The 25445-nt window shown below is 37.8% G+C and overlaps 2 protein-coding genes across 3 annotated transcripts in view; one reads left to right on the forward strand and one right to left on the reverse strand.

The window, feature by feature from the left end:
- Window positions 1-152: 152 nt before the first annotated feature.
- On the forward strand, window positions 153-10568 carry zgc:172076. The gene is made up of 9 exons (XM_053512740.1): window positions 153-567; window positions 2549-2595; window positions 2962-3160; window positions 6876-7036; window positions 8052-8184; window positions 8341-8497; window positions 8996-9119; window positions 9197-9386; window positions 9919-10568. Exons 1-9 carry the CDS (start codon window positions 534-536, stop codon window positions 10077-10079), a joined length of 1206 nt encoding a protein of 401 aa, XP_053368715.1. The 5' UTR covers window positions 153-533; the 3' UTR covers window positions 10080-10568.
- Window positions 10569-12544: 1976 nt separating this feature from the next.
- Window positions 12545-25445, reverse strand: part of mark1 (MAP/microtubule affinity-regulating kinase 1) — a 44838-nt gene continuing 31937 nt past the window's right edge. For both annotated transcript variants that reach the window (XM_053512736.1, XM_053512735.1), the window contains exons 9-18: window positions 24043-24162; window positions 23777-23876; window positions 23117-23229; window positions 22868-23021; window positions 21406-21587; window positions 21102-21199; window positions 20563-20724; window positions 19979-20236; window positions 14861-14905; window positions 12545-13384 (exon numbers count right to left, since the gene is read on the reverse strand). In XM_053512736.1, the coding sequence (XP_053368711.1) occupies window positions 13042-13384; window positions 14861-14905; window positions 19979-20236; window positions 20563-20724; window positions 21102-21199; window positions 21406-21587; window positions 22868-23021; window positions 23117-23229; window positions 23777-23876; window positions 24043-24162 (1575 nt within the window). In that variant the 3' untranslated portion in view covers window positions 12545-13041. The remainder of the gene's footprint in view (window positions 13385-14860; window positions 14906-19978; window positions 20237-20562; window positions 20725-21101; window positions 21200-21405; window positions 21588-22867; window positions 23022-23116; window positions 23230-23776; window positions 23877-24042; window positions 24163-25445) is intronic.

Consider the following 25445-nt stretch of genomic DNA (forward strand, 5'->3'; position numbering starts at 1 on the left):
AAATAGCTTCCTAGATCTGTAGCAGTGAGAAACCACAGCATTCAACACACACACGTACACACACATCCACACACCTGTGAGAGATGACTCAACAGTTCCATTAGCACTGCTGTAAATATTCAGACCCCTCGAATGCAGTAACACAGCCTAAAAGATTCTAGCTGAGACAAGGGTCGCTACAACTGCTGTGTAAGGCCATTAATAATCAATATCCAAACGTGAGCAGCTTTTTTTCTTCCAAGAGTCCTTAATAGGACAGAATAGTACCTACAGTTCCAGAACAGTGCTAACTATGTAACAGTAAGGTTCAAAATAAAACATGACACAAAAGTCAAAAATAGGCTACTGTTACAACTGAGTAACATGACACTAGCATGCTCAGGTCTCAGAGGTGGAGGCATAATAGGCACTTGGATGATGAGACCCCCCAGGCTATTCATAGCTCTTTTGTTCGATTTTAAGACCAGTTGTCATGAGCCAGTGCTTGTGCTTCATTCCTGTCCACAATCACACGCTGCAGCCGATGAGAAAGGATGTGGAAGAGAAAGAAAGAATGGTTGATCAAACGTAAGTCTTCATGTCTTCGTTCTGCATGGCATCAAAGCTATATGTAGCTATCGATTTGGTATCTTAACTCCAGTGTACTGGTTAGTAACATTTTAGCTGTTTTTCAAATTTGTCAGCTTAAAGAAAACCTTTTCCCTAAAATACACTGAATACATTTTTTTCTTAAAATATCTGAAAAGTCCTAAGTGATTTCGGTGCTAACCTAACGTTTTTTTTTTTATTAATTCCTATGAGACGGTTCATTTCACAGAATAACAGACATATTGACAATTATAAGTGGTGCTTTATACTGTATATAAAGCACCACCAAATACATATAAAGGATGTGTTTTATTGTTTGAAATAAAGAAAAAAGTGTAATTATCTGGCTGTGATAGCCAGTGAATATTTATTGCATATTGGTTATACATTTAGTTATTACATACTAAAAGGTGGCCAAGAAAGGACTGTGAACCAACCACAGGGGTCATGGGCACCCAAGGATCATTGATGCATGTGAGAAGCATCTGATCTAATCTCACAGAAGAGCTACTGTAGCTGGAAAAGTTAACGCTGGCAGTGACAGAACATTGTTAGAACACCAAGTGCATCGCTGCTTGTGGTGGCTCTCATTGCATAGCTGCAGACCAGTCAGAGTGCCCATGCTGACCCACATCCAAAAGCCAGGGCAGAATAACAGCCACAGCATTAAAACTGAATCATTTATAGCATTTGGCAGACACCCTTATCCAGAGCAACTTACATTTTTATACCATTATACATCTGAGCAGTTGAGGGTAAAGAGCCTTGCTCAAGGGCCCAACTGTGGCAACTTGGTGGTTGAGGGGTTTAAACCTGAGACCCTGCGAACTGCAGATTAATGCATTAACCACTGAGCTACCCCTCAACCCCCTGGAGCAGGGAGGACGTATGTATTTATTCCTTCCAGAAGAGACAGCACCAGGATGCACTATGGGAAGAACGCAAGCTGGTGGAATCAAAGTGTTGACTTGACCACAAAATGCCACAGATCTCAATCTACTTAAACATCAGTGGGATGTGCTGGACTATTTCAATCCATGAAGCCCCACATTATAACTTACAGGAATTAAATGATCTGCTACTTACTGTATATCTTGGTATCAGATACCACAGCACACTTTCAAAGGTCTTGTATTGTTGATGTCTCAATCAGAGTCATTTTGAGAGCACAAGGAGGCAGTGGCATTGACAATTGTCTTAGCATTAAAGTTGGAGTTATGGAAATGTATCTGTGTAAGCAAACTGTGAAAAGTCTGTGACGATTAAAAAGTCTAAAACACTGCTGCATCAACTTATTAGGTAGATATAAAGCGAGTGCAAAATTCTTCAAGTGCAAATATCAGCAGAACAACATGTCTATGATAGAAGTTTAATGAAAAAAATAAATAAATAAATAAAAGTACATTTTATTATAGTGATTATTACAAAATACATCAGGGATGCTACTGAAGATCGCATATTATTTATGAATATGAATATACAAATCATTTAGTATCAGAAAAATAAAAAAGATTTGTATTTAAGCACATTAGTGAATCAGACCTTACAGAATGAAATGACTGGCTGAGTCTCCTGACCTAAAACCCATTTAGAGTTCCTTTCATTTACTGAAAATAAGACTGAAGATAGAAAGTCCCCAAAACAAAACAGGAAACGAAAAAAAAAAAAAAGCTGCTGGTGAGGTCAACGTTCTGCTGCAGACTTGTAAAGGACTTGCAACAACATGTAAACAAGTATAAATATAGTTTAGCTACTTTGTCCTATTCATTACTTTCTGTAAAATAGGTGTTTATTTGTAAAAATGTTGAGATTCCTGTATACATGAGTGATATATTAAAATAAAATAAAATAAATTTAGCGCTCACATATTTATATATAAGCCGAGTGGAATTAGTATTACACACGAGTATTATTGTGTTTATGCATGGCAGCACTTGCTAACATCAATAATCTCTTTCAGCTCCCATGGAGTACCCTCTGGAAACAAAGTACAGGCCTGTGCTCGAGGTATTCCCCTTCACAAAAAAATGACACCGAACACTTTACATTGCAAAACAAGAGGAAAGTCCCTTGCTGCGGTTGGTCTATGCAAAAAAAAAAAAGAAGAAAAAAAATATTGCAGTGCAGAGCCAAGCAGAAGCATTGTTCTAGTCGTGATGATATTGAATGGATTACCTCCTCTATGTCAACTTTGCCATCTGCAACCTTGACATGCCTAACAGTCAATCGCTCCCACAATAATGCAGGATAGAAAACAGATTTTAACATAAAGCACTCATACGTCACACAGCCAGGCAGGCAAAATGACACTCATGTTACCATGCTATGAAATCTGATAGAAGCTCCTTTCACCATATCATGTCGTTTCTTTAGAGCATGATCCCCACAGATCCCATGAGCAAGCTCAAACTGAAGAGGGGTTGTCCCAAAGAAGAGTTCCCTAATCTGGATGGAAACTACACCTGCATGGCCCGTGTGCTTGATCTACACATGTACACACGCCAGTTCAACCGGGCCACTGAGACTGGAGTCATCTTTGATGACATCATTCGTCCAGGCCTGGAAGACAAAGGTGATTGGTTTATTATTGGATTGGTTAAAATACAATGGAATTTCCAACAGCGGCGCTATCTGTATTTCAAATTGTGGGTTTATATTCATGCACTCATGCAAATAACTGTTATGTTTAAAAGTTAGTACCCCCTCTTTTAATTCTATTTGTTTTTCTGTAAAAACAGTTTTTACTCACCTAATCATAGCAGGTCTCAGTATTAGGCACATAAAACCTAGAGAAACAGTGTCTAACTTATTTCACCGTTCCAATATTTGTTTAACAAAAACATGTGGCCAATACTAAGTACCCTCCATGATACAATAACTTGAACTACAGTAAACGTTTCCTATACAACTGTATCAGTCTCTCATATTCTTGTGGAGAAATTTTGGCCCATTCTTCATTACAACATTGCTTCAGTTTATTGAGGTCTTTGGACTTTTTGCTTGGATCCTGCCACATCATTTTAACTAAGTTGAGGTCTTTGGACTTTGACTAGGCCATTCCAAAACCTTGATTCTTTTCTTTTTCAGCCATTCTCATGTCGATTTACTGGTGTGCTTGGGATCATTTTGTCCTGTTACATAACACAATTTAGACCAAGCTTTAGCTATTGGACAGATGGACCCACATTTGCGTTTGGAAAACTCTGGCATACAGAGGCGTTCATAGTCAACTTATCGACTGCATGCGGCAGGCATGTGGCTGAAAAACAAGCCTAGATCATTACCTCCACTGCCATGCTTGACAGTGGGTATAAGGTGTTCCTGTCTAAAGGACATTGTTCAAGGGGCCTTGTGGTTTGTTCATATGCAGTTTTGTGAACCTCAGTTGTGCTTCCATGTTCAAACAGAAGGGTCTTTCTCATGCCAACCCTTTTCCAGCAAACAATACTTGTTCAATCTTCTTCTAATTGTGCCGTCATAGACTTTAAGATTTAACATGCAGTGAGGCACGTAGGGTCTGAGATGAAAGTCTTGCATTTTTTTGTATTTCCCAGAACATTGTATTGTCTGACCTTGGAGTCACTTGTGAATAATTTTCCTACTGTCAAACACTATTTCTCATTTGGAGATAGTTTTATATCTTTTCTAGATTGATGTGCAGCAACAATTGCTTCTCTTAGACCATTGCTTATGTCTTTCCTTTTTGGCATGGTGTAAACACACATCTGAACGGCTGCAACAAATCCATGGAAACAGTACGGGGGTACTTAGTATAAGCCACTTGTTTTTTTCTTTTTGTTTTCATTTTTGTTAAATAAATAATTGCACAGTGAAAATTGACAACCGTCTGAGGTTGTATTTTCCTTATACTAAGACCCGCTATGATCAGATGTTTTTATTATGTTTTTACACTAAACATCCACAATAAATCTTTTGAATATGACTGTATATAGGTTGCATGGTAATCAAATATGTTTTTCAGACAATATGTAACTCTAAACTGATGAAACGTATAAAGTGAATTCTGTTAATAAAAAAAAAAAGGAATTGTTGGCTAACTGCGTCCGTAAAAAGAGGAATAAAGAACACAACACAGGATATGTTGTTAAAAAAAACATCAAACAAGCCAATAGGTAATTATTTATCTTATGTAAATGTAAATAATTTTACTACAGTACAGTACTCTTGTTGGCTCAGAACCACTCCACTGGACAATTCCATTTATAAAGAGTCATTTGGGCATCGGAAAAATCACACTTACTTTTTCTAAGGGAGATCAAAGGGTACTCATGATGCGGAGGAAGAATGACTCATAACCAGCTCAGCACAATTACGGGTTCACATCACACACCTCACAATTACCAGGTTGTTTTTTTAAGAACATGTTTCAAAATGACTTTCTCTGAGTAGATTGGTTTTACAGTATATTCTTAGATCGAAAACTTGTCAAGTGGTCTTTTGCTAGTTAACGAGTTTAGATTTCAGCAGAGCTTCTAGCTGAAACTCTTCTGTTGTAAAATTTTACACAATCTTTAAGAATGAGAGATTTGACACTTGATCTAAAAATGTACCTCTACTGATGATTCAAAGGAAATCGAAAGGAAGAAAATTGAGTAAAACAAAAAATGCTCGGTGAAGTGGAAACTGGAAACTAAACCTGAATCACAGCACTCCAGAGCACTAATCGGATGCCATAAACTACAGTGGGGAAAAAAAGTATTTAGTCAGCCACCAATTGTGCAAGTTCTCCCACTTAAAAAGATGAGAGAGGCCTGTAATTTTTATCATAGGTATCCCTCAACTATAAATAAAAAGATCCAGAAAATCACATTGTAGGATTTTGAAAAAAATTATTTGCAAATTCTGGTAGAAAATAAGTATTTGGTCATCTACAAACAAGCAAGATTTCTGGCTCTCACAGACCTGTAACTTCTTCTTTAAGAGGCTCCTCTGTCCTCCACTCGTTACCTGTATTAATGGCATCTGTTATCAGTATAAAAGACACCTGTCTACAACCTCAAACCATAATTTGCAAATAAATTGTTTAAAAATCCTACAATATGATTTTATGGATTTTTCTTTCTTATTTCTCTCATATTTGAGGTATACCTATGATGAAAATTACAGGCCTCTCTCATCTTTTTAAGTGGGAGAACTTGCACAGTTGGTGGCTGACTAAATACTTTTTTGCCCCACTGTATATTCTATATAGTCTAATCTCACAGTAAAAGGATGAACCAAACCTTTCTATGGTTAATCTGATAACGATCTCTACGAATCAGCTGATACCTGATACTAATCAGAGGTTGGCGTCTTTTTAGTTACCACCATGTGTAACAAAATGCGTAAACAATTCATGTGAAGCATCATAGGCACGATAGTAACATGCTTGACGAGTAGAAGTGTGTATGGAAATACATGTACTTATCGCCCACCCTGTAGATCAGGGAAAATGATCTAAGAGATTGCCTTACCCTATCTGTTAGTGGTTTAGACACACTAATCCCTCCCGCCCCAACCTGCATGCAAAGTTGTGTACTCTTATATTCAATGTTTGAAGAGTGTATAGGATTTTTGAGCTTTTTATTGAAGATAACTGCCAAAGTCATTTGGAATGCAAACATTTGCTGTTAGCTTATTGTATCCCAACAGGCATGTGATAAATTAAAGGAAGAAACCCTCTAGCTCTGTTGTGCTGTGAAGGCAATAATACTGTAGATCAATTTATCCTCTGAGAGAGAAGAGTAATTTTACACACAGAAAAAAAAGTTAATCACCGTTATCCTACAATAAAACATTTCTATCCTGATCGAAAAGGTCTGTTTAAGGAAGACTCTGTCTCCTCCAAAGACGCTATGGACATCACAAACACCATAGTCACTGAATTTTTTAGACAGTTCTTTGTAACACCTCCAATAAAACACCAGCAATTTGACTATAGTTGGGTAAAAAAAAAAAAAAATCCTTAATTGTGTAATATTCGCAAAACTGTTACATCCTTAGTGTCCAGCTCTTATATCCTGTAGTCCAAAAAGGTAATGGATGAGGATGATATGATGATAACTATGCATTTCTTCTATGAAAGTACAGTACTCTCAGTTCATTCAAAAGACTTCTCAGTGAACTTAGTCACCCTACAGATTGTCTGAATGGCCCTAAATAACTAAACGTTAAACACTTTAATAAGCTTCAGCATTAACAAGTGAAGTGGGCTGAGGAGGCAGAAATAAACCACTGCGTGATTGCGGTTCTAAACGGAACTGTGCCAATTTCTGTCTATGACGCAGGAACGAGGACAGGGCCCTTGACTGTGGGCTGTTTAGCTGGTGATGCCCAATCCTACATTCTCTTCTGTGACTTTTTCGATCGCGTCATTGAAGCCTACCACAGCTACAAGGTGCTTAGTCACGTTACACAAAAGAGTGACTTCAATTATGACAACCTCAAGGTGAGTGTTAGTTATAGTACAGTACATCATTTTATACCATAGCTACAGATTATTATTATTTTTTTAAATCTTGCTTTGGTCAGACGGTGTTGATCATTTTTCTATAAGAGCAGCCCAGACACAAGTTTATAACCTTATTGTAACAGCTAATTCACCAAAAGCCCTCCCCTATCCTATGACAGCTTTAAACCAGAGGTGAAAACTGACATGTACTTCCTGTAAGATAAATAAAAACAGACAACTACATATTTTCAAATTTCTGCGTTGTGACTGAACAAGCTGCAATCTTGGATACAAATCTCTTGATGTATAATTATGCAAAGGAAAAACAAAAAGTGATGTTGATTTCACTGGTGTTGCACAACATTAAATATAACAGAAAAAGAAGAACGTATGATGTCACATTTGAGAATTGAATTAAAGTAATAATAAATGGCAAGGGTTGATTCTAAACGTATATGTTTTTGTAAATATATAATATAGGGTGATTCAAAGAAATAAAACATAACTTTAATCATGTCATGGTAATATACAGTATGACAATGATCACTTCAGTGTGGTAACATCACACATTATATATAACCCTGTTGATTATTTTCCTCTAAGAGCATGTCAGATTACACTTCAGTCTTTGCATGCAAAAGTCTTGAGCTGCTCCTCATTTCTTCACATTAAAAAAAAATGTTTTAGTTTGTTAAGCCACACAGTGACCTATAAACCAGTGAGAAAAAGGTACAGATGATGACAGATGATTAGGACGGTGATTAATATACTGATGATGCTGAATACTGAGTGGTTGGAACAGATGAGAGGGGAAATGAGGCTGCTGCTGAGGTTGTTATATTAAAAAAACGACCCAATTTTTAAATTGTACCTTTTGGCACTTTGCATGAAATTAAATTAAATTAAATTATTTTATTTTATATAAAGAAATTAGTGGTGGCTCAAGACTTTTGCACAGTACTGTATGCCACTTGTGGCTCATTAATATGAGTGTGTGTGTGTGTGTGTGTAGGGAGGTGATGACTTTGACCAAGCGTATGCTGTGAGCTGTGAAGTGAGCGCTTCCCGCTGCATTGAGGACTTCAGCTTCCCCACACACTGCAGCCGAGGGGAGCGGAGACAGCTCCTCACACTGGCCAAAAAAGGTACTGCAATAAACTGTAAAAATACAGTACAGTGTTAATTGAGTCAGCACAGTGCAAGAACAGTCAGTGCAGTACAATGGCATGTGTTAATGATCCTCTGTATTTATAATTTAAACACAACCAAAGTCATACTAGCAAAAATGATTGGTTTTCCAGCTCTCGACCAACTTGGTGAAGAACTCCCAGGCAAGCTTTACTCAATGGAGGAGCTAAACCAAGAATCAGAAGATAAGGGGCTGATCCTGGATGTCCCGTCTAGTACATTAATGAAGATCGGTGTGGCCCGTGATTGGCCTGATGCACGGGCATTGTGGTAAAACTCACCAAATGCCATACATTGTGTTATGCTGGATGGACACACTAACATCGTTACAAAACGTTTCACAAAAATACACAAATCTACTAGACAGGGTTTCATAGACTAGATGATATTTAAAGAGAAAACTCTCTTGTAGAACTAAATTATAATACGCATCAATTTACACAGTATTGTCTAATCTTGCAGTTCATAAATAAGACAATATTCCGATCAAAATAATTTTTATATTTTTTATACAAATAAATAAATAAACATTGATCAGAACTCGCTCTTTCAATAATATCTTTGTTTCACACTTTGAAGAACCCAAAATCAGTTGCAGAAAAATTTCTGTCTGTCTGTATGTCAGTGTAAAGCTTTGAATTAGAACTTTATGAAAATTTGTTGAATGGCTGATGTATTAATATGGCAAGGCTCTGATGCTGAAGCGTATAACAGTGGCTTTCCTGTTTGGCTCATCTTCATGAAAGTATGCATCTTACCACCTTACAGGATAAGTGAGAACAGGAGCCTGGCAATTTGGATGAACATGGAAGATCATCTGAAACTGGTTTCTTCCAGAAGTGATGCCAATATTCAGGAGGCTTTTGCATCCATATGCATCAACCTAGTAAAGGTGAGACTTGGTTAAGGCCACTTATTGATGACTGATTACACATGACACTGTGTTCCTCCTTCATGTTTTCTTCTCAGTTGGAAGCAATATATAATAAACTAAGGCACTCGTTTATCTGGAAGCCTCACCTGGGATGGGTGGTGAGTTCGCCAGCGGAGGTGGGCACAGGTCTGAAGGCCACCGTCACTGTCAGGCTGATCCACCTTCCAGAGCACAAAAACCTGAGCTATATCCTGGACAGACTGAGACTTCGAATGGAGGCAGACGGTATGCATTTGGTTAACCATTCATGAAAAATGCTGTAAGCAAAGTGTTTACCAACTATGGGTTAAAAGCCTGGTTTGAGTTACTGTCTAATCAACCACATACTTTATTGTTAGTTAATTCCTTTGTATTCTGTAAGTACCAAAGCACTATTACGACAGAAGAAAAACAAAGATAATACAATACGCAACTGCTGGTAAATAGTATTTAAAAACACAATTTATCAGTGCCTATGTACAGTAAAAGAGCCACTGCTGAGTCACACCCATTACAGAAAAGTAAAGCTCAGCAATAGGCTGGGGAGGGTGTCCTCTTATATGAAATCACAAGGGGAAGATTTTATTGGCTTGGCTTTTTGTTGTCAACAAAAAAAGAAGACAAAAATTAGTTGTTTTTTTTGTCCCCATTAGAGTCTCATCTGAATGTATAAAAATTAATAAAAAAAAGAATCGTATTTAATTGTTCCCATTCAGATGTTAGTTATAAATTCAAAGATGGTACAGTTTAAAGTGTTGCATGTCCTCTGTCTACACAGACTCGAACGGATTGTACAAAATAAGCAACCAACAAACCATTGGGCTCTCAGAAGTGGAGTTTACACAGCTTGTGGTGGATGGGGTTAAACTTCTCATCAGGATTGAGAAGAGACTGGAGGACAAAGTGGACATTGATGACCTGGTGCCTGCACAGAAGTAGAATCACGACATGTTCTTTCAAGACTAGTAGTACCGCTGGAAAGTTTTCACAAAGATATTTATAGTTACTGTGTATCTCATTGAAACAGTTCTCTAAAATAATTTTGTAGTTATAATTTGAGCTGATTCCAATGTGGACCTTACTGATCTCTGTATGTACAGGCTTTCAACTAAAATGCATTACACCAAAGCTGAATTATCAAATGGTTGGAAAAACTTGTTTTTCTATAACAGCTCTGACCTGTAAAGATTTGTTAATGTGCTCATTTAATAGGTTATAATTTGTACAGTAGGAACTTGCACAGGAAATTAATGCTGGATGGTCCACATAATCTAACACCAATAATCATTAGATTTTTATGTGACATCATGTTTGGTTTGTGTAAGTAAAACATTAACCGAAAAAATATTACTGTAAAGAGATTTAATGTGATTTTCGTATTTAGGTGAAAATGTTTCCTCTTCTTGTTAGGTTTACCTGCAGTGGGAGAGCTTCCCTATGAAGGGCTTTGTGGTTTACAGTTTCTAAGTTATGTGACAAGAGGCATTTATCATATGAGAAGGAGAGAGAGGAAAACAAAAATGATTGTATGTAACTTGTTTTATGGCGATTGCACAACATTAAATGTACTTCTAAACAGAGATAAACTGACATTTGAATACTTGACAAATTGTTGCAGCATAAAAGGAATAACATTTTCCTTTAACAGCACAACTTGTATTAAACCGCTGCAACTATTGGAACAACCTGACTGAAGATTTAAGAAATCGATTCTAAACAGCACTAAAAGGACCAACATTACTACAAAAGTATAACAAAAAAAATATCATAAAAAAACAGACATTTAGGCTCAGAATCTCATTTCAAGTAAGCTTTAATGTGCACCAGTGAGACTGAACCTTTATGACCCATGAGACTTTATTGAGAACTGTACAGTACTACACTGATTGGAGGGTGTACAGGGGCGGTGGTAGTGAAATGACTGGGAGGATTGGGGGCCGAATGGGTAGTTGCATTTTTAGTAAATCTCTACCGTCTCTCCAAACACCTTCAAGCGTCTGCTCAGGAAATGTACCGTTACAACATGAAACGTCACGCTCCTCAAGGATCAGCTTAATCAGATCACAGCTTAAACCCATGTTTTAAATAAGCAAACTAAACACAATCATTCTCGTGAAATGTGTGCAGTCAGGGATGTTTTTCTGTGTTTGAATTACAGTAATACAACAAAAGCATTGCACATTTAAACCCTCATTACCTCATTACACAGGAACAAGAGGAAATGTTCCAGCACAAGTGGTCTTACACATCACCACCAGCATCATTATCACTGTTGTCTCCAGCATCACTAATTACAAAAGGAACAAATGAAAGTACATCTTTAAAAACAAATGTCACATCCTACTTGACAAGTTAAAGCAGCGTAGTAAAGGTGGTGCAGAAACTGTAATAAATAAACAGAACATCTTCAGAGAAAATGAGATGAAATCAAATAAAACTCAAAGAAACTGCTAAAAGATAATCATGTTTAACCAACCCTGTTCCACTCCTGTTCCTAATAGGGCTACATCTGCTACAACTACAGTGTTATCCCTCAATTAATTCAAAGCTTTGCAAGATGCTCAAGTCAAACTGGGACTTCTTGTTTGCACAATTATGAGAGTAAAAACTTGTTTTATTTTTCCATATAATCCCCAGCTACACTAATGCACTTATCCTAGCGTTTTACTAATGCTTGGATATAATCAAGGTAGAAAGTTTTCTCAGGCCTCGGAGACCTGAGAACTCCTTGCTCATACTCCTTGCTTCATGTCTCAAAGTCCCAGGAACTCCTTTAATGGCACAAAAATGTGGAAATGGCTCGGAGCGTCAGGACTGTATGAGGGATGTGGCGATAACTCCCAGCCGTGCTCCTGTGGAAATGGTTGGAGTGCGCCGTTCCCACAGACAGATGTGCTTCTACCGCAGGTTGGCGACAAGTTATTTGTTGACTATCATGGATCAGGTGTTCCACTCGCTGAATGCTCAAAGGAACAACTGCAGTGGGCTCTGAGCCGCCTTATTGACGGATGTACGGTCTTCTGTAAAGTCTCTGGACAATTTTTTTTTTATTGCGGTGAAGTCATCACCATACTGTGCTTGAAGTCTTTTGTAAAGGTTAATCTGTTTTATGTCTTAATTTACGAGAAATTTCACCACAAATCCCAGTTTGTCTTGAACGCCCTTCGTATATCCCTTTTCAGCATACAAGGAATGGGAGTGTGTCAAACTTATATCACAACTGGGACTTGAACAAAAGAATTAAACGGGATAAAACAATTTGCCTTTGGAATGTGCACAGCCTGCTTTATGAAACACTGTTATTTAGTAACTCGCCACTGATCTACTGGTTCTACATCCTGTTGAAAAGTGAAAAAAATTTATAAAAGAAGGATTAAAATGTCACATGGCAGAGGCAAAAAAAAAAAATCTAAAATTTTATAAGAAAAGCAAAAAGCTAAACAAAACAGTAAGACATTTAACAAATTTTCTGTGCAGAACTCAATACTATACAACACCTTCAGATACATAGGCTGAAAAAGTCTTGTATTATACAAGTCTATGAACAATTCAACAAAACATTCTGTATCTTAACTGTACATGTGGAAAAAGTAGCATTTAAAGTCTCTGCTTTAGCCTACAAAGGTAGTTCTGTAAAGGAACACCAACCTGCTGACCCTGAAAGGGTTTTCATTATTATTGCAAAGATGGTTATGTTAACCTTGCGTATATGTTGAGAGAAAAGAAGAGAACTGGGGAAATCATGGATGCTCATTCCTCATCTTTTTAAATCCACTGGTCAAACCATACAGCAGTAGCTTCAGAAAGCAGTAAACTCAAAATGGTGCCCGAACTAACTGGGAATGTAGACATCAATGTAGCAAGGCGGATTTGCTCCCCGTTTTGTTTTTTTTAATGCCGGTCACAGCTTCAGCTCATTGGCTATTTTGGATGCAATGTTTTTAAAGGCAATGGAGGTGCCCGAGATGCGCTTGAAGCGGACGCCATTGAGAGAGAGGCGGGGCAGCTTGCATACTTCCATCTCCCACTGGACGAGGCTGTCCTGACGGGCATCTCCATGAACGCAGAAGAGCAAGAAGCGCTCGCGCTGCTCGTAGTCACAATTGTTGGCGTCTAGCACCTTGCGGATTTCTCGCATCATGTCTCCTGGCTCCATAGATGACGTGGTCTTCATGCTCCATGTAAAGCGGAGGGATCTTGGCTTAGAATCACGCCCATCATCCTTAGGTTCTCCTGACCCGCTCCTGAGGATGAACACAACCCCCAGGAGAATGTTAGGCGCTATTTGAAATAAGATCTCATCCTAAATATTGAGACAATTTATGCATGTTAATAAATCTGCACTGAAGTTAATGTGTGTGATGCATCATCCAACCTTCAGATAAACTTTGTTAGCTCTGCTGCTGTTGATTTCATCATGTAATTTTTATTTGACCAAAACACAGTACTGGTGCTGATTTTTTTAATATACAAATAAAACAGAAAATGTGTGTGCTAAAGAAGCTTTTTCTAAAGTTTATGCAACACAGAAGTGACCAATGCTTCCCTAAAAATTTCAAGATGCTAACTTCAGCCATTTTGGAGAAACCTTTGCCCCCAAAATGGCAATTTTTCATCATTATACTGTCTGGCTTCAAACAATAATAATTTAAAATGCAAATTATTAATATTTACTAAAATTGGTGTACGCTTTTAGAAGAATTTGACCTGTAAAAATTCTGCTTTAATGATAAATTAAAGTGTCAAATTATTAGTGTCAAATTTATGCTGCAATATTTAAACAATTTTGCATTTAAAATTGGCATGAAATTGTAATTAGCAAATGTGTTTATTTTTACCTGACAAAAATATAAAGGTGTATGCAAAAAATGAAGCATGGATCAGGAGATGAGAAGAATTAAGTACTATGAAAAATGTTGTTACATGATCCTATCTGAAAATTTATTTTTCACATAGACGAGAGGCGTTTTCACCCTAATACCATGTTTTAGCCGATTATATACTCATTCTGATTACATGATATTTTCAAGACAATTCAGAATGTTTTAAAACTTTTCTTGTTAATTCCCATCTGCGAAACTTATACCTACGGTAAGTGGATGAGATCGGTGATGTGAAAAGTAATATAGAATATTATTACAATTCTTTTCTTCAGTCAATTTACAGTGACTCTCTTCATTAGCTTTTCATTTTCTGCTGCTGGTGGACACATTCAAATTATATGCAAGAATGAACTGAGACACCTATGTGTATGGCAGCACGCAACAAATACAATACATATGTTTTCACAGGTATACATCAGCAGGAGAAATGCAAACCATGCTTTAAACAAACAGTTATTAGAAAAGCATGTACTGTAGGTGCCTGCATATTTATGGACTTTTTTTTTTTTTAAAGGGGGAAAACTCAGCTGTCACGAACAATAATAAAACACATAATCGCACATGAATGTGTACCTGTGTTCATTTTTAACTTTTAAAATATTTATAATAGGAATGTGGACCTTCATATGCCAGCAACCGTCCTGTTGAGACAACATGCAAGCATGCCATAAGATGTGTCACATAAAGGCTGTGTTAGTGCATAAATTACAAAGATTTTACTGATGCAATACTGCCCCCATTTGGCCAAACCACTTGTCAAAGATGTAATCCTCACACTGACAAATTAAAAGAAATGAAAAAAAAATCTACACAGGCGACACTTCAGTGATGTCTCACCTCAAGCTGTTTGTTCTGCATCTGGCCTCTCCTTCACTGGGTAGCCTTAAAGACAGTTAAAAGTTCAGATTGAGACACAAAAGGAAATAGGAAACTACCAAAACACATCAGGGCATGGAACAAGTGATGCACAAGGGCATCGGTGGTAAATATTTCATGCAGTATTAATGCAACGGCTGCCTTTAACGGGATATCACAGTAATTAAAGTACACACTAAGTGGAATGCAGCGCAAACTACTAATTCTGATACCTTTAATACTACATGTTCAATGTAATAAAGCACATTTGCCACAGATTTTGCTATGCCTGACACAATGATGTACAACAGATGTGACTGAACGCTAACCAATAATGGTCCAAAAATTTGTTATTTCCATTCTGTAATGCTTAGACTAAAACTTTTTGTTATGATGATGCCAACACTATGTTCATCAGTTTGGTTAATATTATATAACAAGCATAAAAAATTGTTTTTTTTGTTTTTTTTTTTAAAAGACTGCCAAAATTAGGGTAGAAGAGATACATAGAAGAGCAGTACATTTTGACAAATTGCTGCATGTAACAAATCAGAACTTGGCACACAGGGGTTTCCACACCCCATACTACCCAAGCACTGCATGCAGTACTGTCCCATTTGATAGATTTTAATTTAATATTTGTTAAATGTTAATATTTGAGATATTATAAAACTACAAAATCTGTTTCCTTTAACCAGTTTTTCATGTATTTCTTTATTCCAACATTGCACATTCATAATACCAGTAAATCTGAGTATTAAAATCATAAGTAGTTGTGATTAATCCAGTGGTTCTCAAAGTGTGGGGTGCGCCCCCTAGTGGGGAATACAGATATGACAGGTGGGGCGCAATGAACGGGAGGAAATTAGAGGAAAATAATAGTAAAGTACCTATTCTAATTCATGCTTTTCTTTATTGATTTATTTAATCTTTATTTTCTTTATCGGGCACTCGAAACTAAATAATGACACACAAAGAAATGGATCATTAATACAAGTAAATTAAAATAACATCAGAGAAAAAGTGGAATCATAGTGCAACAATAACGGTTTAACGTCGGCATGTTAATTGCATAGGAACAATATATAAGGAAACATTCGGTATTATATATGTAATTTCATTTAATCCAATGTGTATGCTGATGTTTCTGTATTTTTGTTAAAAATTTATATTTTATCAGGCAGTACTAGTCTGGCATTTCTAGTTTCCAGTGCGGCAACAAAGTAGCTTTTTGATCCTTCAGGCGCCAAACAAAAGGGAAGATCAATATCGTTCTACGCTTTTTGTTGGTGTGCTGCATTTAGCGATGATCCCTAAATCATTCGTTGCGCCGTAGAGAATAATGGTGTTTATGCTTTTAAACATGTATAATTTAAGGCGGATGGAGCTTAAAGACAATGTAGAGAGGAAATATATCTGGGTATCTTATTTGCGGGTTTATTTACGCAGCTGTTGAATTCGGACATGCGAATATAAAACTAACTTTACCGCGGACACAAACCGGTGTTATGCGCTAAAGTGCCCCCCTGCCACGGATTGCCCCCCTACATAATCTCTACCAATTATTATATTAGGACATGCATTCAAAGGTTTACTATTATCAAATATATTATTACTATTATAATTAACCCTAGGCACATGACACTCGTCGAGACGATTAATACAAATCCCCAAAATGATTATTTTATGGCACATTTATTTTGTTGGGGTTTGTCAATGTACAAATAAATTACTTATCACAAATTACACTAAATAAATATTGTTTGTGGTGAAAAATTACAGGAAATGATTTTTATTATAAAATAAGCAATATAAAAATATACATGTGGTATATGAAAAAATATATAATTTATATATTTTTCCCCTATACAACCTTTTTTTATATTGCTTACTTTATAATTAAATTCATTTGTTATAATTTGTAATTTGTAAACCATAAACCTATGAATTTAGGTGGGCAATCCGTGGCCTAGGTCGGGGGCATTTTAGACCATAACACAGTAGCGAACTGTATGTAGTGAGCATAATAACATCAATGGATACATTTGTTACATGGACCACCAAAAAGCAGGTGATTCAGCATCATCAGCCTAATCAACCAAAAATCCAGCCGAAAGGAAAACATGATGAAGCCTATGTTGCGCTTGGATTCATGGTTGGGATGGTGGGGGCAGAGGAGAGACCTCTGTGTGTATTGTGTCTTAAACCGCTGGCAGCAGACAGCATGAGACAAGTAGGAAGACACTTAGAGACAACACACCCCAGTCACGTTAATAAGCCACTCAACTTCTTTGAAAGAAAGCTCTAGATAAGTGATGAAGTAAGCCTGTTATGACAATTGCACGTGTATTTTATCTGTTTTGAACTTGGTGTTATTTGATCTTACTGGTTTAGAAATTGATTGATTTTTCAATAAATAGTACACTTGGCCGTTTTTCGTTATCATTTTGTTGACAAGTGGGGCTTGAAAATTCACCCACCCCCTTAAGTGGGGAATGACAGAAAATGTTTGAGAACCACTGGATTAATCACAGTGATTAACTACAGTAGATAATCGATTGACAGCACTAATATGAGAGAGGGAGAGATGTTTTGAAATCATTCGCTATATATCTTATCCTAAAATAGTTGAAGGTGCCTAAAGTGTTTATCCACTAATGTAATTATTTACAGTTATATCACTCATACTACTACTACTCTAAGAGCCATCTAATTTTATATACTGTATGCATCTCTTGTTTTCTAGTCTGTCCTTGTTTTGTGTGCCTCTTCTTGCAACCATTTTTAAAACCTGTAAACTATGTGAAAATGTGTTTCATACTGTAACTCCAGCATGAATGCTATAACATCTGTAACCTTTATGTTCCTTTTGTTTGTGAAATTCCTTTCCTGACATTATCACACTTTGGCTTTGGGAAAGAACATCAAAAGTGAACAATATCTAGGCTGACACAAGACATTTAGCATTCCACACATGTACATGGACACACTGCTTCATTTCTTTCACACGAGGAATTTCTCTGTTTAAAAATTTATTTCTTAAGCATTATTACTGACAATTCAGCTGGGCATGCACAAAGATACACCACCAAGCAGGATTCTGGGGTTAAACAGTGGGAAGAAATCGGTAATCAAACAACAAATACTAGTATGTAGAAAAGTGTTTTTTTTTTTTGTTGTTTTTTTTACAAAAAATAAAAATAAATAAATAAATCCGGCTCAACTTCAGAAAAAGTCACTGAACACCACCTCCTACCTCCCTGAGGCCCTGAAAGAAAGAGTTCTACAAGAGAAAAAGCATACAGCACTTTTAGGGCTATTGTGTATATTGGCAGGTACTTCGCAACACAATTTCTTTATGTACATATGTTCTCTGTATGTTCATAATCAAAAAAGAATAAAATTACCTACACACACACACACACACACACACACACACACACACACACACACACACACACACACACACACACACACAAAAAAAAAAGAAAGAAAAATCTAAATTCAATCCAAAAAGTGTCTGTGAAAGGAATTCGCATCAGAACCAAAAAGTGACAGGGACATCTGCACCAAAATGAGGAGTGTGAGCTCAGGTTTGCTGCTAGTGTTTGAATTCCAGCACTTAAGAAAGCCACTGATGGCTTAGTTCATAATTCGCTCCGGAAAGTGTACTTGTACTGTATATCAAAGCACTTGTATATCAAACTAATTTTTATCCATAAGAATAATGGAAATTCTGATAATCCTTTCCATAACGCAAAAATATTAATAGAAAAAGACATAGAGGGTCCTCCGAGTGGCGCAGTGGTAAAGCCCTCGCCCTATCATTCGGAGATCGCTGGTTCGATCCCCAGGTGATGCTGTTACCTCTCACAGCCGGAGGTCTAGAGAAAGCTGATTGGCCGAGCTCTCTCAGAAGGGGATGGATGAGAGGTACTTTGTGCTCCCACATTAATCACGGCTCTACAGCCAATCAGGGGTGTCTGTGAGCTCGCGCACACGGAAGGAGCGGCTAGCGCTTTCCTCCGAGTGTGTTACCTCGCCCCTAACAGTGCGTGAGCAAGTAGTTCGAAAAGATGCGGTCAGCTGGCGTCACGCGGTTCGGAGAAAACACGTGATAGTCTTCGGCCCTCCCGGCTAAATGGTAGTAGTAGCCTTAATGTGGGATCCTCCTAGTGATGGGGGGGGTTTGGCCACAACTAAATTAGGGATAAAATCGAGTAATTGCATTAATGAGAATATCTGCTGTTCAAGCATCAGCTATAAAACCACTGAAATGACTGCAGTGCTGCAGTGCTTGTGCATTCCTGCTTAATCAGATTAATAAAATGTGGCTATACTGTAGGCTTTCAGTCTTTTAAACACTGCAGCAGGTACACTGCTCATAGACCCCACACTTTTAGGACATGGAATATTAGGCTCTCTGGTTGAACATCTGCAGTCAGATCAGAGCAGTGACGATTATCATGTCACAGCAGCACTGGAGATTTAAAGAAAGTCCAACACTGAGACACTGACATGCAGATGAAGGGAGATGTCTGGGTTTTCCACCAAGCTGGACAGAACTGAACAACTGATGAAAATTAAGTCCGTTTTACAGTGTGAGTCATGGTCAGTGAAATTGAAAACTCAGCATAATGAACATGTGTTAGTGGCCACACCCATCATCCTACAGTATAATCCCTGTAGTTGAGTGGGTTTCCTGTAACACGTAGTTTTATAGAAACATTTAGAGATAAAAAGTGCTTTTTACAAAAAGTAATTTAAGTAATAATCAATAACAAGGCCTGGCTAACTTAAACATAGGTTGCTGTTTCCTTCTTTTCCTGAATCACTTCTGAGTGACTATTGGTATGCACAATTACTTCACTCACACGTTAATTGACATATCATGCTTCCCATGGACACAGTTTTGGAAGCTCTACTTCCTAAAAAAAAATTCAGAATTCTGCACTCAGGCTGTGCTATGAGCACAGAGTAGAAGTTTGATTTAAACCCCCAACCCAGAAGATGCATGGCTACAGTGCTAACCACTAAGCCTTTGTCATGCTGCCAACTGTGGTTTATCCTCAGGGTGATGGAGAGGTTTGTCCAACTCACCTACGCACAAACTTGGAGGTGATTTTACCGATGATGCCCGTTGAAGTGCCCCTTCGAGTGTGGACTAGTGCTCCTGTGTCGTGCGAGAGCGTGGGAGAGGCAGGCGGTCCGTTGTAGGTTGCACTACGCCGTTCCCTTAGCTGGGCTCCGTGAAAGGTGCTGCGTGTAGATGTGCCACGAGGGAAACGTGTTCGGTCTGGGGTCACGCTGCTGATGCTGTGGGTCGATGGAGATGCAGCAGGTGCCCTGGAGCTGGGGCTAAAGAAAGAAAAAGAGAGACAACAATGGTAGTTTTAATAAAGCGATAGGATAGCTGAATGAGCCGCATGAAAACAACTGTAAATGAACAATCCAAAGCCTCTTTTATCATCAGTCAGAAAAAACACATTATATATGCAGTTTATGCCAAGTTACAATTGGGATAATAACAAAAAAGGATAGAATTTTCAATTTCTATCGAAACTTTAAAACCTGTAAACCTGCTTTGCAACCATGTTAAACTGTCTATTGTTAAAAGTGCTATAGAAAAATGTTTGAAGTAAACTGAAGTGAGTAGATAGGCTGAGTGGTAAATAGGCTCTCACCCCTTGTACTCTGCATTATCCTCTATTGGGGGCAACGGGGACTTTGTGGGATGGCTTGAGGCGGACATGGACTTCACATGACGCGGCCTAGCTGAGGCCAGTGCTGAGGAAGCTCCAGGTGACACAGAGGAGCCACTACCAGAAGCAGACATCTCAGTCAGACTGGAAGAAAGAAGAACCACGTGTGTTTCTTATGCCACCCACTGTGTTTGTGATCAATAAAAAAAAAAACATTCTGACAAACTCTGACTAGGGGCAGTACAATATTTAACCACTTTAACATCCATATAGATAAATGGCACACATTTTGGTTTATATGTCTAATATGTAATTGCTGATTCTTCATTCTGCCTTATATTGTTATAAGATATTTATCAGGATGCAGTTGATGAGTTTTGGTTGAGCTGGTTGACAGCCAGAACTGACAGCCTTGCGTTATTGGACACCAAGAGACAGTATATAACAGCAAAAAATCTTCACTACTCGCCCAGTTAAAGGGCATTGATTTCCCCTTAATGGACCATAACACTGGTGCTCACCTGCTGTCCTTGCCATTAGGAATAGCCGAATAACGATCTGTGCTGGCACGCTCACACACATACGTATTCCTCCGCGTCATTCCCCCGCTTGTGCTGTTCTGTTGATTCACACATGCAAAAAAAAAAAAAAAAACGGGTTAGATATCCTCCCTGCAATGTCTTTAATTTACAACTTAAAATGAGACTTCCTGTTAACACAAACTATTACAAATCCATCTCCCTTTCCTCAACAGGACTGCAAATAATATTTAATTGTCACTTTTATCAAGACCCCTCTGCATAACCTTAGTGTGTGATGTCTCACCCCTGAGGCTGTAGAATACTTCCTGCGCTCTTGTGTGGTCAGCGGTGACACGGCCATGTCTCCTTTGGAGCTGGAGGTGGGGACCTTACGACCCGCATCCCACTCCTCTTTCTTTTCTCCCTCCACACTGTTGGCCTGCGTGCGCTTGGTGTAGGACACGGCCGGTGGTATAGATGGGGCAACTGCAGGTTGCACAATTTTGTTGAACATTAAACCCTATTCTCTGATGCAAAAATCAGAGTTCATTTCACGGACAATAATAATGTAAAGAAAAAAAAGAAGAAGAAAAATAAAAAGTCGAGGACACATGGTTGTATAAAATGAATTGTGTCACTGGCAGAGCTGTTAAAACAAACTTGACTGTTTTAATATAATTTACATAGTGGAAAGCAAACATCCACATTCCAATGTTTATGTTTCCATGATAAACTGAAGAATGATAAATGATAATTTTTTTTCTTATAACTGCATGTTAGTTATGATAGATTCTCTTTATAAATATGTACTTTGTTTTGAAAAAATAAAATTAAACACCAAAATTATACAAGGTGTTCAAAATTTGTTATTGGAAGAAGGTTTGGCAAAACAGCATTATAGATGATGTACAAAACTGTAAACTAGAGTGAAAACGGATCACGTTAATTATAAATAATATAATATAATAATTAATAAATAATAATTATAAATAATAATTGTTTCTAATTCGTTCTGATTGCCTCGTGAATAAAAGGAACCATGTGTGCCCTATTTTTTACAGCTACAAAGCCTAATAGATTCTAATGCAAGGCTGAATCCCAAATTACTTTCAAACCTTTGATCATGAACCCTAATTGGTGTGCGGTAAAATTTTTTTTACAAAATAATGTTAAGTTATAATATTAAATAGCTGTTGTAATTGAACAGCTTTCTGTGTAACATAAATTGGGATTTAACCCTGGAACCCGGAAGTTCTGATATTCTAAAGTGGAATAAATGGAAATATAATAAAATAACCGTTTTATTAAAACCATTTTTAAGAAATCATGTTTTATTTTCCTCATAGTACAGGTAGGAAGTTAAAACCACCGTCACCCCTATTAATTAGACTGTCAGTATCCGGCTGCATCAATCGTGGTTAGTTAGTTCTGCCAGTACTGGAAGGATTTTTGTTGGTGGAACAAAATAAATGGAGTTCATGGAACTGTTGTATAAAAGCAATATTACACTAGAGCGATTGCTGTTGTGAGGAATATCAGCACAGCTGTGATGTTGTCATAGGCAACGAGGGTGCAGCTCGAGTTCACAGCCTTCTTACTAATGCTATGTACTGTAGCTGATATTGAGTGCAATACGTTTGTCAATGTGAATGAATATTTATGTTAAATGTAGGCACTTCCTAGACAGCAAAATGGTAAATCTACATTACAAGACCAGTCTTATGTATTGTGTGTGTGTGTGTGTGTGTGTGAGTGTGTGTGTTGACCATGGTCACTGTAGCGGCGCTGTTTCTGTGTGGCAGAGATGCTGCGCTGCACTTTGGAGTGGGCTGGAGACTGGGATAAGCTGTTATTCAGGTCACTGCTGGGTCGGGGCATCTGACACAGATTTGTGCTGGACAGAGACTCGCTTCCTTCAAACTGCAGGCAACAAAGAATATCATGAAGTAAACATAAATAGCCACTACTAAAGGCTATCTGACTTACTGATGACACGAGATGTGTGTGGTTCTTGCCTCAGGAGGTTTTCTGCCCAAGAGCAAATAAGTAGCCATAACTTCATCGTATTTCTGACTCACTAAGGCCTCAGTGATCTCTTCTTTGGGGAAACCCATAGTAATCATCAGGTCTAAAGGAGAGAACGATTAAGTCAAAGATTAGCAACAATCTTGTTAAAGACAGCAGGTTACAGCACACTAAAGAGAGAAAAAGAGTGAAGGGGAGGATAAAGTTACAATGTGAGTTTATGACCACACTGATTCATTCTAAATGTTCTCAGAACATTTAGTTACAAATACAAGAACAATCCTTAAATAAAAATAAAAAAGCCTTGTAGAAAAACTGCACCCTATATATTGCAGGTTGCCATTTGGTAGCTACATCTGAAAGCAAAGTCGGGCTGACTATCCAGTGCATTTCAGTATTCTAGTGTTCAAATGACAAACAGAAAACAGAATATCCAGAATACACTTTGCTCTTTGTAAAAAGACATTACGGACAAAGATGTGGAAATATTTCTGCCAACATCCTTTAAAAAATACTGCACCACGTTGTACAAAGCTCTTATAAACATTACATAAAAAGTGGTCTTAAGACATCCTAACATATTAAACGTGAATAAAACATTACCAAAGCTAAACTTATGGAGAACGATAACATCTTATATGTTTGTGTACCTATTCTTTTGGTGTCACTGAAGTCTGCTTCTGGCTCTGTGTACGGTTTGAGCTCCTCCTCCTCGTGACCCACATTCATCCAGCGATCTTTCATGATTTGCTGTGTGGTTAAAAATATCATGCATTTAGACATCAAGGGATAAACAATATGCAGAAAATTTGCACAACTGCAACTATGACATCACAGGGCGAAGCTGGATCTGGGGCCTGCCAGATGTTGAGACTCTGATTTAAGTGTTTATTGGAATGCTAAGAAAAGCTTTTACCTCTAGACTGCCACGTTTGCCTGGATTCAGTACCAGCAGTCGCTTCAGTAGATTTTCACAGTCAGTGGACATGTAGAACGGGATGCGGTACTTTCCTCGCAATACTCGCTCTCTCAGTTCCTAAGATCAAGTGGACAAAGAGTTAGGACACAACAATAGCGCACTGGCATTGGACAGGTTAACCGGGTCCTCTCTAAATAATCACTAGACATGTTGAGAGAATTTTAAAAAAAAAATTGAGGGATAATGTAAGAAGAGATTCAGATGACAACACTGATTCATGCTGATTTGTATATTTAATTTTTCAGCAGATGCATTTGAACATCTTGAATCTAGTGTACAATGATTTTGGGAGATTTTTTTGTATCAATGTTAAACCAGCCCATACTTTACAATTTCATATTTATTGGTTACATTAGTCTTTAGAGCTACATTTAAAAAACAAGATTCTACAACTACAATGTTTAAAAACAACAAAGTTTAAAATTTTTTGGCCAGAATCCCCCCCTCCTCACCTTTATGCATACACAGAAGAAAAAAAAAAAAAGCATTAAAACAATGAGAAAGAAGTGAATCACACTGATAATGTCATTACAGTAGCACTTATCAATGGATGGGATATATATTTGGCAGCAAATAAAAGCTCGCTTCTTAAAGTTGATGTTCTGGAAACAGGAAAAATGGGCAAGCTAAGGAACTGAATGATATGAACAAGGACCAAACTATGATGGCAACAAGGCCATTTCTAACAATTTTGGAACTTTTTACCTACTAACAATGGTCCAGGGAAGGAAAACAAGTGGAAGAATGGCTGTCACTGATAAGGGAACGAAGTAATTAATGGCTTTTTTAAAGAAGATAGGAAGTTGGCGTTAATGCAATTAACTGGATGCCAACCACCATAAAACTAGCAACAAAAACTGGTGAACCAACGATAGGAAAAGGTTAAAAGGCAGTAATATAAAATTGTGCCAGAACCCACAGTGCATCGAAGGTTGTTGTGTACGAGACTGCATAGCCAATGAAATGCCTTTGCCAACCCACTTGCTAATAAAACTACTCTAACTGCTCCTACAATGGGTATGTGAGCATCAGAACTGGACCACTGAACAAATGGAAGAAGGTTTCTTGGTCTGAGGAATAGATAACATTCTCTTCACATCAAGGCCAGGTGTTTGTGTTACTGAGGAAGGGATAGAACCACAATGCACTATACAAACATGGCAGAGTAATGCTCTGGGCAACGTTCTGCTGTGAACACTTGGGTCCTGGCATTTTTGTGGATGTTATTTTCACATGTACCACACACCACTTTACGGCAATGCTATTCCCTCATGGCAGTGGTCAGGTTATTGTACCCTCCCTGCCACACTGCAAAACCTTTCATGTCACACGACAAAATG

Source organism: Clarias gariepinus, chromosome 15 (assembly GCF_024256425.1).
Source record: "Clarias gariepinus isolate MV-2021 ecotype Netherlands chromosome 15, CGAR_prim_01v2, whole genome shotgun sequence".
Lineage (NCBI taxonomy): Eukaryota > Metazoa > Chordata > Actinopteri > Siluriformes > Clariidae > Clarias > Clarias gariepinus.

What these genes read in the sequence shown, in the direction of transcription:
- zgc:172076 (XM_053512740.1), top strand. Translation starts at nt 534, where the DNA reads ATGTGGAAGAGAAAGAAAGAATGGTTGATCAAAC. An exon ending in TCCAGGCCTGGAAGACAAAG is followed by an intron (nt 3,161 to 6,875) that starts GTGATTGGTTTA and finishes TCTATGACGCAG; the next exon opens with GAACGAGGACAGGGCCCTTG. An exon ending in TCAATTATGACAACCTCAAG is followed by an intron (nt 7,037 to 8,051) that starts GTGAGTGTTAGT and finishes GTGTGTGTGTAG; the next exon opens with GGAGGTGATGACTTTGACCA.